The 17,509-nt window shown below is 32.5% G+C and overlaps 1 protein-coding gene across 2 annotated transcripts in view; it reads right to left on the bottom strand.

Annotated features, from left to right (window-relative positions):
* Nucleotides 1-17,509, bottom strand: part of LOC134708031 (protein C-mannosyl-transferase DPY19L1-like) — a 311,728-nt gene that overhangs the window by 191,089 nt on the left and 103,130 nt on the right. For both annotated transcript variants that reach the window (XM_063568274.1, XM_063568275.1), the window contains 3 exons: nt 8,559-8,631; nt 6,481-6,672; nt 4,510-4,566 (listed from right to left, as the gene is read on the bottom strand). In XM_063568274.1, coding sequence (XP_063424344.1) covers nt 4,510-4,566; nt 6,481-6,672; nt 8,559-8,631 — 322 coding nt within the window. The remainder of the gene's footprint in view (nt 1-4,509; nt 4,567-6,480; nt 6,673-8,558; nt 8,632-17,509) is intronic.

Here is a 17,509-nt window from a genome sequence, read left to right as displayed (position 1 = left end):
CCATCAATTCAATAGACATTAAAACTGACTTTTTACAAGGGGAGAAAATGCAAAGAAAAGTTCATCTTCGTCCACCTAAAGGAGCTAATGCTAATGGAAAACTCTGGCTTTTGGAGAAATGTGTGTATGGTCTTGCAGATGCTTCTTAAAATGGTATGAAAAGGTTAAGAAAACCCTAAATGAATGTGGAGGTACTGAATCTAAAATTGATCCAGTAGTATTTTACTGGTATAATTCCAATGGTCTGGCTGGTGTTCTTGCAGTTCATGTTGACGATTTTTTGTGGACAGGAACCAATTTGTTTGAAACTGAGATTATATCGAAAATTAGAGAGAAATTCACTGTCAGAAAAGAAGCTTCAGAATCGTTCAAATACTTGGTCACAATGGTGGGTTTAGATTAAATTTGTACAAAGAACACCACAGTCATGTATAGCCAATTAACAGACCATGTCTCACGTATGCTTACTTAATTTATACAGCTCTCATTCTAAAAGGTATGTTTAGTACTTATTCATTGTCACAACTTGTTCAAAACAATATAACACTATCTATGAAAAGTGAGGAAAACTCATGTTGATAAATGTTGCACAAACGCTGTTATATGTCTGATGTTAATGGTATTTCATGATCCTTGTGATATGGGGTCCCTGTTGTTAGGTAGTTCTGACAAACAAATAAGATTTCAAATCCTAGCTACCAGTATATACAATTTATTATTATCATGCTTCAATTTCTTTTGGGCTCATAATGCGTTTAAAAGTAATCAATTGGTTCTCTGTCATAGAAGGAAGACATTTTATGGCACGCTGCACTTATATTAATAATCCAGATGCTCCACACGACGCAGCTTTATACGACCGCAGAGGTAGAACCGCGAAAAGTTGGGGGAAGTATGGACACAACATTTAAGCTTGATACAGCTCTGAATTTGGATTGTGATAAAAAAAGTTGACACAACATAGGTTTCTAAATTATGGTCCAATATCCAAAATCTAAATACATGGTAAGATTCAGCATATCATAGAACCCCAAGAATTCAATTTTTGATGAAATCAAATAATGTTCAATTTTAGACCCTTTAGACCTCAATGTGGACCAATTTGATAACCGGGCCCAAATATTAAAAATCTAAATACATGGTTAGATTCAGCATATTGAAGAACCCCATATATTCATTTTTTTGTTGAAATTAAACAAAGTTTAATTTTTGACCCTTTGGACCTTAATGTAGACCAATTTGAAAACGGGACATTACTGTGCAATTGAATATTGCTTGCTATTGCGCAAAACTGTGCAATTGAAAATTTCTTGCTATTGTGCGATAATGCGCAAGTTCATGATTGTGGACAAGTTTGATTACATTTTGTCTAAGTTGTTTCAGAGAAGATGTTTTGTAAAAAATTATAAAAATTAAGAAAAATTGGTAAAATTGACTATAAAGGGATATAACTCCTGAAGGTGTCATCTGACCATTGTGGTCATTTGACTTATTTGTAGATATTACTTTGCTGAACATTATTGCGGTTTACAGTTTATCTGTATCTATAATAATATTCAAGTTAATAACCAAAAACGTCAAAATGTCCTTCAATTGCCAATTAATGGGTAGCAACCCAACAACTGGTTGTCCGATTCATCTAATAATTTCTGGGCAGATAGATCTTGACTTGATAAACAATTTGAACCTATATCAGATTTGCTCTTAATGCTTTGGTTTCAGAGTTATAAGCCAAAATCTATATTTTACCCCTATGTTCTATTTTTAGCCATGACATCAATCTTGGTTGGCTGGCCTAGTTAACGGACACATTTTTATATTTCATACCATAATGACTGCGGACAAGTTTGGTTAAATTTGCCTAAGTAGTTTCAGAGGAGAAGATTTTTGTATAATAACAAAAATTTACGAAAAATTGTTAAAAATTGACTTTAAAGGGATATAACTCCTTAAGGGGTCTAATGACCATTTTGATCATGTTGACTTATTTGTAGATCTTACTTTGATAATCACTATTGCTGTTTACAGTTTACCTCTATCTATAATAATATTCAAGATAATAACCAAAAACGGCAAAATTTCCTTGAAATTACCAATTTAGGGGCAGCAACCCAACAACAGGTTCTTCAATTCATCTGAAAATTTCAGAGCAGATAGATCTTGACCTGATAAACAATTTAACCCACGTTAGATTTTTGTAAATGCTTTGGTGTCAGAGATATAAGCCAAAATCTACATTTTACCCCTATGTTATATTTTTAGCCATGGCGACCAAATTGTTTGGTTGGCCGGGTCTCCAGACACATTTTTTAAACTAGATACCCTATTGATGATTGTGGCTAAGTTTGGGTAAATTGTCCCAGTAGTTTCAGAGGAGAAAATTTTTGTAACGACAGACGAAGATGATGGACGCAAAGACGGCATGCACAAAGTTGACGGCAACTGTAAAATACGCTTTTGCAATAGCTTGAAACATATAATATGTATTATGCATGTTATGTAATTATAATATTTTAATATTTTTTTAAGAAGATTTTTTTTCATGATAAAATGATGAATGCATGCCATAAGAATCCACATTACTAGTAAGGTAAATTAATATTTAATCTTTAAAGCATAAAACGGACATATAGAAAACGGCAAAAAATCGGTGTAACTTGTAATATTAAATTAGCATAAAATAGAGTTTTTGACCTAAAACTTATACAAATTTAACATTGTATCCCACATTTTCGTATAACAGAATTGTTCATATTTGGACTCTGACATTATATTAAATTTACCCAAAAAAAATCAAAAAGCGACCATGGTAGATATGCTTGGAATGATCTTCGTTATGTGTAAGAAGTAGTAATTTGGAAGGACTAATAATCAAAATGGAAGAATCAGTAAGACAAAATATGTAATGGCTATCATTTTATTTTCAAAATAACTTGGTATTCCGAATGTGCAAAACCAGAGGTTTGATAAAATCTGCAACATGTGAATGCTTTGATAGTCCAGACTGAACACCTGAAATTTTAAAATGTCCAGCTATTATGTTACAATCTAAAGAAATGGCATTTTGACGCTGTTTTGTGAAAAGGATCTAGGACATCGTCGCTAATTATTTCCATTATACTGCTTGTAGCAAATATTTATTTATATTTTTAAAATGTGCATTTGCTGCTCTATTTTGTTCGAAAAAGAAAAGAAATATGTTGAACGTAAATGTTTAGAAATATGTGGTAAACTAAGTGTCCAGTGTTTTTGTTACGCTTACTTTTTCTGAGGGAAAATACCGACGTCGTAAATGGTTTTTGTAATTTGAAGACGTTACAATTGTAGACTCAACGATGTGCACGCCTTCAAAGTGATGAGAAAAGCCCTTTGGGCCAGATGAGCTAAAGATAAGCCAGTAATTGAAATAAACTGTTATCAAAGAGATATGTCTCGCTTTTTTTGTAATTTTGATAATGCAAATGTTGAAATTAAAATAGCAACAATTTAACGTACAAGTTTTGAAAATATTCAAAGTCAATGAACCATGACTGAAGGTACATGACTAAAAAATCTCCATTGAAATGAGATGTCCAAGGCTAAACAACTGTATATACTAAATACTATTGACTTATCATAAGTTGTTCCCTTTAAATAAACCTAAACACAAACTAATCCATGAAAACTAAGCAAAAGTTTCAAAGTCATTAAACCATGACTGAGGGGGTGAGGCTAAATAATCTCCATGGAAATGCGATATGCCAATGCTTATGCAACTGCATACCAATTATCATTAACTTACCACTAGTGGTTCCTCATGAACTGACCTAAACACAAACTAATACATGAAAAATAAGCAAACTTTCAAAGTCAATAGACCATAACTGAGGGGACAGGGCCAAATAATCTCAATGGTAATGAGTTGTGCCAATACTAATACTATTGCATACCAAATACCTTTGACCTACCACTAGTGGTTCACCATAAACTAGACCTAATCACAAACGTATACATTGTTGACGCCGCCGTAGACACCAGAAACAGCATACCTATGTGTTGCTTTTTACTCCATCAAGCTAGACCAAAAAGGTAATGAATATCATATTTCTGAAAAAATTACTCTAAATTAAGATGTAACTAAATTTCGTTCCAGTTCACTTGTGCATATGTACACGGCATGAACAATTTTGAACTTTATGTCAGTGTGTATAGGTTAAGTAGCTAATCTGTTTACTTTCTGTTAGGAGGCCGGTGCCTTTGGAAAACTGTAATGATTAGCACTTATGGTTGATAGGCACAAAACAGTTCAAACTAACAAATATTATCAAAGTTACTATCGTTTATCAACATATTATCTTTAGTTATCAAGCAAACATGAATAAAAAGCTTATGAACAAGAGCAAACTCACATTTAAATGATATATCAAATGAGTTCCATCTTTTCTCTTTTTATATTTTTTCAGTACTTTTGAAATGTTACATGATTCTATGACTAGTTGGTTCATTGCAGTCAATTCAAACCATACTTACTATGATGATAATTCTGAATCTTATTTTTTCTATCACTGGTTCTAAATTGACAATAATCTGTAATATAAAAACATATTTCATTTATCAATAAAAAACAATAATAAGTTTTAAGTTGCTTGGACTTCAACTTCATCAAAAACTACCTTGACCAAAAACATTAACCTAAAGCAGGACAGACGGACAAACAGAAGGAATAGAATAGACGCACAAGACCAGAAAAGATAATGCCCATAATTGGAGCATAAAAATTAAAAAAAATCCTACTTTTAAGTATTTTCTTGTTGAGACCTGAAAAACAGTTGTGCTATGTTGTAATATGGTGGTATTAGTGTCATTGACTTCAACAAACAACCTTAACTGACCATTAACCCCTTCACAGTAGGCTCTGTAACCTAGAACATTTGATTTTTTTTTTATCATTAAATGAGATTTGGAGTGCATGCCAATGCAGACCATTTTATGTACTGTACAGCTTTGGGATTACTGTAAACCATGACAAGCTGTATGTCTGAATGGATCAAAGCTATTCGATCATGCATTCAGAGACGCATACAAAAACTACGATGTAATATGAGTACTAGAGTTTCTAACCCTTTCAAGAATCCGGAGGTTGTGGATGCTTTATTCTCTGTGCATGACAAATATGTCGTTGTTCCAGCAGATAAAGCCTCTAATAATAGTGTCTTCTTAGTAAAAAAACATTATTTGCAATGTCTCACTACAGAGCTTGGAATTGATAAATTTTACAAAATCATAAATCTGTCCTTCATTCTTTTGGTATCAACATCAAAGAAAACAAAGAAAACTTGCCATCAACACAGACTAAGTACATAACATAAGGGAATTTACACATAAAAGAATGCCTGTACCAAGTCAGGAATATGACAGTTGTTATCCATTCGTATGATGTGTTTGAGCTTTTGATTTTGTCATTTGATTAGGGACTTTCCATTTGGAATTTTCCTCAGAGTCCAGAATTTACTTTTTACTTTTTACCAGTCAAAAACGAAAGTCAAATCTCTATGACAATACATTGGATTGCCCTCACAGTTATCACAATGTAAAAATAATAGGGCTCTTAAACACCAAAAGAATATGTTTATGAATAAAAAAAAATCATTGCAATAAAATGAATAATTCATTTCCTACAACTGTCAAATTCAAAGGAAATTTTTTTTGACGCTTTTTCTTATGCAACCAGATGTGTGGTATTAAAACAAAAGAGGGAGTTCAACTTTCCATGGCTGAGTAACAATTGGATTCTAAATAATTAATTGCGTTCTGATTTTAGATTCTACCAACAGCCAAAAGGAGTCAACACTAGAATATCTCGTTGGAGGTTATGAAATAAAACTGCAAGATATGTTTTATCGTCATGATAGTTATTAAATCTATACAATAACGTCATACAAAACAGTGTTATGGCTACAATGTCAATGCTTCAATTTTAGTTCTTCACATATTTTCTGAAATTCTTGGGGACGACAAAAGTGAAATATGTTATCATGACAGGAGGTAACGGTTGGTACGGCAACCGCTGTACCAATATGTTTATTGGTTCTGCATGCCAACCACAGTAAAGTGTGTGTTCTACAAGAATCACCAGTCCTGGACCTTTCAATTATGATATCTTTATTACTAAAATATATGCTATAAAATTTGAGATTTATTTACCCTAATGCGTTATGTTTATTCTGAACAACATGTACCATTAAGGTTCTATACTTGGTCCTCTTTTGGTTTGTGTTATTTATAAATGACCTTCCCTAATGCATTGAAAATTGTGAAACAGACCTATATATGCTAATGACACCATTCAAAACAAATCTGAGAAATACATTGAAAATATACATGATGATGTTCAAGAAGATTTATACAGATTTATATGGCTTTCAACAACTCATTTCATTACTGTTAGTCTAGCTAGGAATCATAGTGATCCAATTAACAATATATAATTTTACATCTTACCAGCACTGTTAGCAAACAGGATGCAAAGAATGAGGTCAGCAGCATTTCATTACCAAATAAAGCTAAATAGCTAACCAACAGACCAATCAGCAGTCCATACAATATAACTTTGATCTTATGCGAGTCTGTGTAACCAAGAACATATGTACCAAAGACTGCAACAGTCTGAGTGAGTAGTGCAAACTGGGCAAACTGTAAAACAAAAAGATTACTTCAATTCTTTAGTGTTTCCTTACAGCATCATTACAATAATATTCTGGATTCATTATTATTTGTGGGATACCAATTATTATTGAATTTGTGGGTATTAGTGAACAACAAACATAAATGTTCAACAAAGAACAAATTTTCTAAAGCAAACTTTTTCAAAACTGTGTAATCAAGTATTTACAATTTTGTTCCCCAATAACTCAAAATTGGTACTCACAATAAATGAGGAATGTGTATATACAGACACAGATGATGCACTGCTAAAATATAACTTTATAAAGGGACATGACTCAAGAACTGAAAGTGACGCTACCAAACTTTGAGCTTTGTGGTAATAAGCATTATCTATATAAAATTTCATAAGAATTAGTTGAGAAAAACTTAAGTTAGAGAATGGAATCAAAAAGTTTAGCAATAATTCAATGTGTAAAGGGGCAGAACCCTAGAACAGTAATCAAAATGCTTGAAAGCACTGTAAAGGTTAAGATTGCTTTAATTTATCAGTGGGAGGCAAAATTAAACATTGCATTTTATAAAGCATTGATTGTAGTGTATTCAACTATAATCATAGCTAGACAAAGGAAGATATCTCAAATTTTAAAATCTACTTTAACACTGACATCATTGAAATTTAAGAACAAAATTAGATGTTTGCACCTTGCACAAATTATGTAATATTCGTGAAAAGTATACCATCGTTTTATATCATAAATATCTGACCATAAATTTCATCCATAAACTTCTGGAAATGTTCATTGATAGAATTTTAAGATCAATGCACTATATTTTGTGTACATATAAGATTGAGATATCAAGTCATTTGATTGCAGTTCATACTTGATCTGTGTTTTATGTAAAAAAGCATTGTGTTTAAGTTTTATAACATTTGGTTGAAGCAAGTAACAGTTAAGAACAGAATAAAAAATTCAGCAATTTGTTGCATTTTCAAAGAATAAAGTTCAATTACTTCTCAATGTCATATTAGAAATTTATGAAAATCAAAAAGGAGCTTAAATCAATAGATATAATCAATTCAGCAAAGTTTCATGAGAATTGCTGAAAGCATTTTTGAGTTATTGTCGCAAAACTGGAAAATCACCCCTTTTTTAATGAATAAAACCCCATAACTCAGGAATGTAAAATCTAAAATTCGTAAAAATCTAAAGAGAGCTCATATCAAGTCATTTTTGATGTGTTTTGTCTTTAGATTTTGCCATGTGATTATGGACTTTCCAATTGGATTTTCCTCCGAGTTCAATATTTTTGTGATTTTACTTTTCACAACAATAGATATAAACAAATCATTCAAATTTTATTCAAATTGGTTAAAAAGTTTTTGAGTTAACGTCCCACATGTTAACTATGGATGGATGGACAGACGGACAATGGTATACCATAATAAATCCCTTAAATGAGCATATAAAAATGTAATAAGTATTGTGTATAGCTTTTATAATGTTTGGATAGGGCAAAGTTACAGAACAGAAACTATAGTGACATTACCACTTGATCTGCATTTTGTGGTAATAAGCAATGCATATCAGTTTCATAACATTTAGTTGAGGCACAGTTAGCAAAGGAAACCAATTATTTGACGTACGGATGTACGTACAGATGGACAAGGGTAAAACTCAATGCTCCCTCCCCTACGGTGTGGGCATAAAAATCCTACAGAGTCCCTTCTATGGACTTTTGCCAAATGGAAACCTCAAATTATGTGACTCTAATATGGATTGTGGAACTCTCCTTCCTTCTCAATGTGTATTCTTTCAAAATAATGTCACTGGAAGTTGCTGCATAAATACCATGCATTTGTCTGTCATTTTGTAACTTTCATGACTTAAAACCAACAAACATTGAAATCTTACCTGCCATGGAAGCATGAAACTTATAGTTGCTATGGAAATGAAGGCACTGTGTTTATATCCTGGATTTTTTATCCTGAAAATATCAATTCACATTGTACTACATACATGTTTATGCATACATAAATAATCATTCTCTTACATTTTCTCTCCTCACTTATCAACATGTTTAATGAAGTTTACTACATGATATGCAATTTGCAGTGTTGAAGGCCATACAATAACCTTTATGCATTATATTCTTGTCCTTTGATCTGAGATGGATAATTGTTCATTTACATATTCACATATACAAATCTTATGTTTTTTAATTGTGCAACAATTAATACGAATGAAAAGAAAACTTTTTACTTGTGGACTATATAAAATATTTAAGTAGTAAGCGATTAAACTTTTAGATATACATGTTAAATACTCATAATCATACAATGTTCTCACAGGTCGGGTCCACTCTAGATTTCCTGCGTCAGAACATATTTGCATTTTAATTTCCCAAACACAAGGCCAATATGACCTCGAAAAACTGACCAATTGAATCAATGAACTACAATACATTCTGGGCTACTTAGAGTTTACTACCAATTGAAATCATGTGAAATTAGACGGAAAAGTGTCCACTAATATAGTGTCTGGGACTCTCATAATAAATGTTTTTATTCTGCATTATGTTTAATGTAAAATATATATAACACAATCTTCCCTTTGCATGCTGACAGATTATGGCAGCTATATATGACCGCAGAGGTAGAACTCTTAACTATTAGGGCCAGCATGGACAAAACATTCAAGCTTGATACATCTCTGAATTTTGGATTGTGATTAAATATTTGACACAGCATATGTTTCTGACGCAGAATGAATGTGGTCTTATGACTTATCTTTCATAGCTATAGATACAAAGATTTGATAAGTAAATTTGGCTGTACCTGTAGAAACACATCCTAAATTTTACGGTAGTATTGTACTTAAAGCGAGGAAATCACTATGTGATCTGTGTAAACTCATTGAACCTTTAAACAAACTTATAAGCAAGGGTTATCCTACCGATACCGATATTAGATCTCTGAATATAGTTTACATTGGCACTACTATCGATTTTGTCATTAGCAAATTAAAACATAACTAAATTGTATCTTCTTTTGAGGTGGGATGTATAGAGACATACACGTACACGTTAATTTGTATCTCTAAAGAAGTCGCTCCTCACTATCCTACAACCTGTCGATACATTTATTTTTGGCATTGCACAAGTCATGTCTTCTCTGACTGTACATGACATTACAATACTAAATCCCTGGGATGTGTTTTAGTTGATTTTAGTCTCTGATGCATGAATTTTTATTATTAATTGTTTTTGGCTTTTATCTAGCTGTCAGTAACTGCGAGTACTCTCAAATCGTATTTTCTTATTGATTCGACCTGTTGATACTTTCTGTAATGTTTTTTTTTTTGTTATTTTGTATTAATATGGATCTTGTCTATATGCCAGCTTTGATTGTTTGGAATGTCTCCTGGTTTTCCCTTCTTCATACTGCATTTGTATGAACATCAAGATTGTTCTCCTTGTGTCTGTGCAGGGAAGTTTTTGCTTATTTTTAGCTCTATTGTTTAGTTTTATTGTTGATATTCATCATAATTTGTATCTAGTGTTGAACTGTGTATTTATATGACAGGTTATTCCTAATTATTGGAAGAGTTTTATACACATGAGTGGTATACCTAGTAGGACAAAGTTGTTTTTCATTTGCTTTTAGATATTGTTAAAACCGGTTTTTTCAGGGGTGATTATTTTCGGAGGGTTAAATATTTCGCGGTGGTGTCTTGCCATGGCTTTGTTTGGACTTGTTTATTTGCTTTTTGGCCTTGAGTGTTTGTCCCTGATGTTTTATTGGCTGTGCATTTGCATTCAGGTATTGCAGATCAAATTATTCGTTCAGTGTGTTGGTTTGTGTTTTTGATTGAGTTGAGCCTTCCAGTTGATATTTTATCGCGTGGTTTTCTATGTTGTCGTGTTATGCTGTTGTTTCAGAAAAAGGGAGAGGGTTTGGTACCATTAGGACGTTTGTTCCCACTGAAAATGTTTGTACATGTCAGGAATCTGATGTACAGTGGTTGTGTTTGTTTATGTAATTTATACCTGTTCTTGTTTCTCGTATTTTATATAGATTAGACCGTTGTTTTTCCCCGTTTAAATTGTTTTACACTAGTAACTTTGGGGCCCTTTAAAGCTTTCTGTTCGGTGTGAGCCAAGGCTCTCTGTTGAAGGCCATACATTGACCTATAATTGTTTACTTTCATAAATTGTTATTTCGATCGAGAGTTGTCTCATTGGCATTCACACAACATCTTCCTATATCTATTTGAAAATTTTAATTTACCCATTTTGATCCCATTTCCAATAAAGGGCTGCGCTTTAGCTCATGATACGCCCGTTGCTCTTTTAACTTGTCTTTTATGCTTTAAATGAATTTATATGATCAACTAGAAATAGTGTGAGCCCTGTCAAAAACCTCCCCCCCCCCCAAATAATAAATATAAATGCCCAAAAAAATTGGCACTATTAAGGTCAATAGATATACAATTTATCAAAGTTGCATAAAAATTTGTGAAAGTGTTAGTTATTGTCCCAAAATTGGAAAATCCCCCCTTTTTTAAGCATAAAAATTCATAACACGGAAATGTAAAATCTGAAATTTATAAAAATTGAAAGGGAGCTTACATCAATAGATATAAACAATTCAACAAAGTTTCATGGACCTTCATGAAAGCCTTTTTGAGTTATTGTCAGAAGTGTTAACAATCACCCTTTTTTATGAATAAAGCCCCATAAATCCAAAACTTAAAATCTGAAATTTATAAAAATTAAAAGGGAGCTTACGTCAATAGATATAAACAATTCACCAAAGTTTCATGGAAATTGGTGAAAGTATTTTTGAGCTATTGTCCGAAGTGTGGACGACGGACGGACAGACGGACGGAGAGACGGACGGACGGACAACGGTTTACCATAATAAGCCCCGTCTAAAAGACGACGGGCGTATAAAAATGAATTGATTTAGTATATCAAAGAATCCCCAGCCAGAATTCAATTTTTGATGAAATCAAACAAAAGCTTAATTTTGGACCCTTTCGTCCTTACTGTGGTCTAATTTGATAACAGGGTCCAAAAATAAAAAATCTAAATACATGGTTAGATAATTAGCATTACAAAGACCCCCCCCCCCCCCCCCCCATACATTAAATTTTGGACCTCAATTGGACCAACTTGAAAACTGGGCCTATAATAAAAAATCTAAAAACATGTTTAGATTCAGCATATCAAAGAAACAAGAAATTAGTTTTTGTTAACATGTAAATAAAATCAAATTTTGGACCCTTTGGACCTAAATGTAGACCAATTTGAAAACAGGAAAAACAAGAATGTGTCCATAGTACACGGATACCCCACTCGCACTATCATTTTACATGTTCACTGGACCATGAAATTGTGGTCAATACTTTAATTTGGCATTAAAATTAGAAAGATCATATCATAGTTAACATGTGTGCTAAGTTTCAAGTTGATTGGAGTTCAACTTCATCAAAAACTACCTTGACCAAAAACTTTAACCTGAGCTTCACACTATCTTTTTCTTTGCTCAGTGGACCATGCAATTGGGGTCAATACTTTAATTTGACATTAAAATTAGAAAGATCATATCATAGGGAACATGTGTACTACGTTTCAAATTGATTGGACTTCAACTTCATCAAAAACTACCTCGACCAAAAACTTTAACCTGAAGAGGGACGAACGAACGGACGAACGAACGAACGAACGGACGAAAGGAGGCACAGACCAGAAAACATAATGCCCCTCTACTATCGTAGGTGGGGCATAAAAATAAAATATAAAATCATAGTTAGATTTGGCATATCAAATAACCCCAATAATTCGTTTTTTGATGAAATCAAAAAAATTTAATTTTGGATCCTTTTGACCTTAATATGGAACAATTTGATAACAGGGCCCAAAAATCCCAAAGGAGTTAGGTCCAGTAAGGGCCAATTTTGGCCTCAATTTCAGGTTCATCTGAAGAAAGATTTTGAACACTTTTTAAACATTTGAGTGTCTATTTCAATTGATACAATAAGTTAACGTGGAAAATTTTAACTGATTTAGTTTTTTTAAATGCCCCGATTCAAGCTTAAATATGAAAAATCTATCAAATATGCCAAAAAACGTCACTTTTCATATGAATTTTGTCAAAAATGAAAGTGGCCGCATCTGTGTTCATCCTCAACCTTTATATATGTTATGTATTATCATCAAATACAACTTACATTTCAATATCATGGATAAACACGAATGCGGCCACTTTCATTTAAAACGGAAACCATCTAAAATTTAACTAAAATTCAAAAATTTTAAAGATTTCAGTAATTTAGCTTGACTTAATAATGTTAGTACCCGATATATGTGCATTGTATTGTCAAAAACAGCCCATATTTACATAGCAGAATCATTCTACTTTCCAGTAAATATCTAAAAGATTACATTTTCACAATTGTGTAAAACTGCTATATTTTGGGGCCAAAAGTGGTCTTACTGAACCTACTCCTTTACCTACTCCTTTAAATACACAGTCATAGATAGAGCTTCATATCTTCAATTTTTGTTAAAATCAAACAAAGTTTAATTTTGGACCCCAATTTGGACCAACTTGAAAGCTGGGTCCATAATCAACCAGATGCTCTGCAGCTTTATACGACCCCAGAGGTTGAACTCTGAACAGTTTGGGCAAGTATGGACACAACATTCAAGCTTGATACAGCTCTGAATTTGGAATGTGATTAAAAAGTTGAAACAGCATAGGTTTCTGACACAGAATGAATGTAGGTGGTCTAATGAACCTAAATTTTGTTTAGGCTTTTGGGCAATACACTATGCTGTTGAATATTCATCCCCTCAAAAAAAGTTTGCAACAATAACTACTCGTTTTAATGAATCATAAAATATAGAATGGCATACAGTCATAATCAAAATTAATATTAATCAATAGTAACTTCTAACATGTCTAAATATAAATTTACAGCTAATCATCTCAAGACAATCATCATTTCTTAATACATAATTGTCATGCAGTGTAAAGGGAGGTAATCAAACATATATATTACAGTATTCTTTAAGTGGAATTGGCTTACCTCCCTAAGTACACTACTTTTCAATTGTCTAAATTATCCTTTAACCAGAAAAACTCTTGTTTTTCCCCTTTTTTTCCCTTAACTGCTAATATATTTGAGCCATAACCCCTCATAACCATTCCTTTGTAGAATGGAATCTTGTGGTAAAATTTCAGAGAAATTTTTACACTTAATCACAAATTATTGACTGGAAACTACGAAAATGCTTATTTTGGGCCCCTTTTCAGCCCCAAATTTCTAAACCTTTGGGACCATAATCCCCAAAATCAATTCAAACCTTTTACCTGTGGTATTAAACATTGTGGTACAAATTTCAAAGCAATTGAAATACTTATACACAAGTTGATATCCTGAAAGTAGAAAAATGCTTGATTTGGGTCCTTTGGGCCCCTAATTCCAAAACAGTTAGCATCCCCAAAATAAATCCCAACCTTCCTTTTAGGTATTGAACCTCCTTATAAAATTTCATAGAGATCCATTCACTTAAACTAAAGTTATTGTTTTATATGAATTAAGGCATTAAAGTATGTATACCTGTATTTTTACAACAATGATTTTTTTGCAATAAAAATACTATTATCTAAGTTAATAATATTTATTTTAAATAGTGCAACATTTGTACAGTACTTATCCTATCATAGGCATTAAAACTAGTCACTATACAGTCAGATGTCTTTTCAAGTTGTGCATGTTTTATAATTTTATGCTGATGGGTTGCAGACTCATTTGCATAATACATATACATAGATGTGTATAAATATAATAGATGTGACATGAGTGCTAATGAGATACATATCTCCTTTTTATGATGCTTTTTGCACCTCATTAATTTATATTTTTCCCCGTCTTAAATATTTCTTTGAACAGTACAAACATATGGCAGGTGCAGTTATTTTTCTGCTGCACATGCCGTTATGTGGTCACTAAAAACTTAAATATTTACACACTTCAGTTACAATGTTTCTTCCAAGTTTCAGTTACAAAGCTTTTCAACTAATGTTGATAAGGCCTAGGGTTCGATCTTACATTTGAGTTAACAGTACAAGTCAGAGTAAGAGTTAGACTTCGGATCATGCTAAACTTAAGTTTTAACTTCTAAAATTTGAATTTGATATGGATTCTTGAATTTGTAAGAGTATTGGATTTTGTTTTAAACAAAGGTAGCCTCATCTTGAGCAGAACCTGCTTACACTTCCTGAGCAGCTGAGAACACCTGTGGGATTCCTGATGCTTTGTTTTCTATGTTGTATTTTGATCTATTTTTTTGTTTTTTTGCTGTGGAATTGTCAGATTTTTTTCAGCGAATGAGATATATGTCCATTTGGTATGACCTTTACATGTAAATCTCAGGTAAATCAAACACTAGTTTCTTTGCATAGAAACAATTCTTCGTTAATCTGAGAATGGAACAAATACTATATTTCACGAATTATAAATTTGTTCTTGGTTGATTGTAAATACGTAGTAGTCCATCAAGCATTGTTACTCATTTAGTGGATTGGTCAAAAACCCAGGTAAAATAAATTGTGTCACAAATTAACTTTTATAAATTGTAACTTGGATGGAGAGTTGTCTAATTGGTACTCATACCACATCTTCATATATCTATGTTCCAAACTGTATGAGTATTTGGAACGTACGCGTACGGTCTGACTGATATTAAGAAGTTGGTCAAGTTTATTAGATACAAATGTATATAACAGATCATCATAACTTATATCTCCAATTAATATAAAAAGTTCAACAGCATTTGACATAAAAACTTAATATTTAAACTATTTAAAAAGATCACGATTATTCAATCTGTTAATCTCCTGTATTTTGCAGACAGGTAATACATTAATTGCAGCTCAGTATGCTCATTGAAATTGAAGTTATCGGAAGTAAACATAATGTGGGAGGACAATTGTTTTAAAATATTTATGAACTTCACAAAAGAAATGCATCCGCAAAGGAAACATGTAAATGTAAAAAATACGACGTTCTTATAAGAAGCAAGTGTCACCTTTGGCCAGAGTAACAAAATAGAATTCACGGATATTCAATTAAACAAATATTTTAATTTCAACTGTTCGCTTATTCACTTTATCCATCTTTTTTGTAATAATAACAATTTGGATAACTAAAAACAAGAGGCTCTCAAGAGCCTGAATCGCTCACCTGATTTTTTTTGGTTTAATCTCTCATCAATGATTATTTTGCCTTTTCAATTTATTTAAATGTTCTTTAAATCGTCCTATTCTCTTCAAAAGCCAAAAAAAAATCATTTTCTCCTATGTTCTATTTTAGCCATAGGAGCTATGTTTCTTGACATACAAGGAAATGAAATATAAAATTTATACTAGATACTCTGAAACTCTAAAACTCATTTAGCCTAAGTTTGGCTGAAATTGATAGAGCAGTTTCAAAGGAGAAGATTTTTTAAAGTAAGTCAACATGATGAACAAATTGTGAAAAAGTCTTTAAAGGGCAATAACTCCTTAAGAGGTCAATTGACAATTTTGGTCAAATTGACTTATTTGTAGATCTTACTTTGCTGATCATTTTTGCTGTTTACAGTTTATCTTTATCTATAATAATATATAAGATAATGACCAAAAACTGCAAAATTTCCTTAAAATTACCAATTAAGTGGCAGTAACCCAACAATGGTTTGTTTGATTCATCTGAAAATTTCAGGGCTGATAGATCTTGACCTAATGAACATTTTAACCCCCATGTCAGATTTGCTCTAAATGCTTTCGTTTTTGAGATATAAGCCAAAAACTGCATTTGACCCCTATGTTCTATTTTAAGTAACGGCGGCCATGTTTTTTGACGGATCAAAATCTAAGCACACACTTTGTGCAGGATAATCTGAGGAACAATCATGCTAAGTTTCATCCAAATCCATTCAGTAGTTTCAGAGGAGAAGATTTTTAAAAGTTAGCAAATATGATGAACAAATTGTGAAAAATTGCCATTAAAGGAAAATAACCCCTTAAGGGGTCAATTGACAATTTTGGTCATATTAACTTATTTGTAGATCTTACTTTGCTGATCATTTTTGCTGTTTACAGTTTATCTTTATCTATAATAATATTCAAGATAATGAACAAAAACTGCAAAATTTCCTTAAAATTACCAATTTAGTGGCAGCAACCCAACAATGGTTTGTTTGATTCATCTGAAAATTTCAGGGCTGATAGATCTTGACCTAATGAACATTTTAACCCCGTGTCAGATTTGCTCTAAATGCTTTCGTTTTTGAGATATAAGCCAAAACTGCATTTGACCCCTATGTTCTATTTTAAGTAACGGCGGCCATTTTTTTTTGACGGATCAAAAATCGAAGCGCACACTTTGTGCAGGATACTCAAAGGAACAATCATGCTAAGTTTCATTCAAATCCATTCAGTAGTTTCAGAGGAGAAGATGTTTGAAAAATTGTTAACGACGACAGACGACGACGTCGACGACGACGACGGACGCCAAGTGATAAGAAAAGCTCACATGGCCTTTTAGGCCAGGTGAGCTATTAAGATTTTGATAAATGTTTAAATTTAACCCATATGATCCCAAAACATGTATGATGAGCTGGACCGTACGCGTATACTCATACGGTCCGATCGTACGCGTATGGTCGGACCGTACGAGTATATGTATAGGGTCCGGACCGTATGCGTACGGTCCAAATACTCATATTATCTGGAACATCTATACATTTGGGGCAAGTATTGACACAACATTCAAGATTGGTACAGCTCTGAATTTCGATTGTGATCAAATTT

Source organism: Mytilus trossulus, chromosome 2 (assembly GCF_036588685.1).
Source record: "Mytilus trossulus isolate FHL-02 chromosome 2, PNRI_Mtr1.1.1.hap1, whole genome shotgun sequence".
NCBI classification, from domain to species: Eukaryota; Metazoa; Mollusca; class Bivalvia; order Mytilida; family Mytilidae; genus Mytilus; species Mytilus trossulus.
The sequence above is the reverse complement of the archived record's forward strand: the minus strand, read 5'-3'. Positions and strand labels throughout refer to the sequence as shown.